Below are 958 nucleotides of genomic sequence, written 5' to 3'. Positions count from 1 at the left end.
CCAGCCACTCCAGTCTGCTCCCATGGGATCGGGGACAGGCAGGATGGGGCTGCAGGACAGACCCTGTGCTCTCACAGGCCCCAGCCCACACTGATCTACACCCCTGGGATCCCCAGCAGGATCCCACCACTGGGACACAGCAGCCCTGAATCCCTGTGGCAGGACAGGGATCACACAGACATGCAGGGATGAGGAACAGGAGCACTGGAGACGCTTCCCAGCTCTGGCAGCGCTCCGGAGACGCTCGGAGGGAACAAAGAGGCCCTTGGCCATAGCTGGGATCACTCCAGCAGCAGCAGAGAGCAAGTGGGGCCTCAGTTCCTGCTCGGGGGAGCAGAGCAGCCGCTTCTGCCCTGCTTTTCCAGACCTGCAGCTCTGGCAGCAGCGGAAAGTTCCCAAATGCCGCGGGGCAGACCCAGCCCAGGGGGTGGGGGGGCCCCTGGGATGGCACCGGCGGGAGGAAGGGGAGTGGAGCTGGGAATGGCAGGAGCAGGACAGCCGGGCTGGGACACGCTCTGCACCTCCCTCACCTTCTCCTTGGGATCCTCCTTCAGGCTGCTCCTCCCCGAGGTTCTCACCGGCTCCTGTGGAGAGAGAGGAGCACCCCCGGGTTATCCCAGCTGTGCACTCCTGGGCGCTCCCTCTCCACGAATCCCGGGTTATCCTGCCTGAGACGCCCATGGATGAGACCCGTCTCGGCCAGTGCGGACAGCGGTGGGACCACAGGAGCCGTCCCCTCCCTCATTCCCAGGGCCCCGGTCACCGCCAGCTCCCTCCCTCGCCTGGCGCGGTGGAAAGAGCGAGGCAGGGATTTTCCAGGGGCTGGATCCGTGCGGCTGCGGGCTCGGCAGCACCGGGCACGGCAGCTGAGCCACTGCCCATCCCGCGGGGCTGGGACCGCTCCCCGTGCAGGGATGGGGATGGGGACGGGGATGGGGACGCCGGAGCTCACGGTGCC

At 67.3% G+C, this 958-nt stretch overlaps 1 protein-coding gene across 1 annotated transcript in view; it reads right to left on the bottom strand.

Moving 5' to 3' along the window:
• COL16A1 (collagen type XVI alpha 1 chain) overlaps window positions 1-958 on the bottom strand; it is a 20,525-nt gene that overhangs the window by 14,690 nt on the left and 4,877 nt on the right. Inside the window, exon 5 of the mRNA XM_029963054.1 lies at window positions 531-584. Coding sequence (XP_029818914.1) covers window positions 531-584 — 54 coding nt within the window. The remainder of the gene's footprint in view (window positions 1-530; window positions 585-958) is intronic.

The sequence above is a fragment of the Manacus vitellinus genome, unplaced genomic scaffold (assembly GCF_001715985.3).
Source record: "Manacus vitellinus isolate BGI_N305 unplaced genomic scaffold, ASM171598v3 scaffold_52_pilon, whole genome shotgun sequence".
In the NCBI taxonomy this organism is placed as follows: Eukaryota; Metazoa; Chordata; class Aves; order Passeriformes; family Pipridae; genus Manacus; species Manacus vitellinus.
This window is presented reverse-complemented; position numbering and strand designations above follow the sequence as displayed.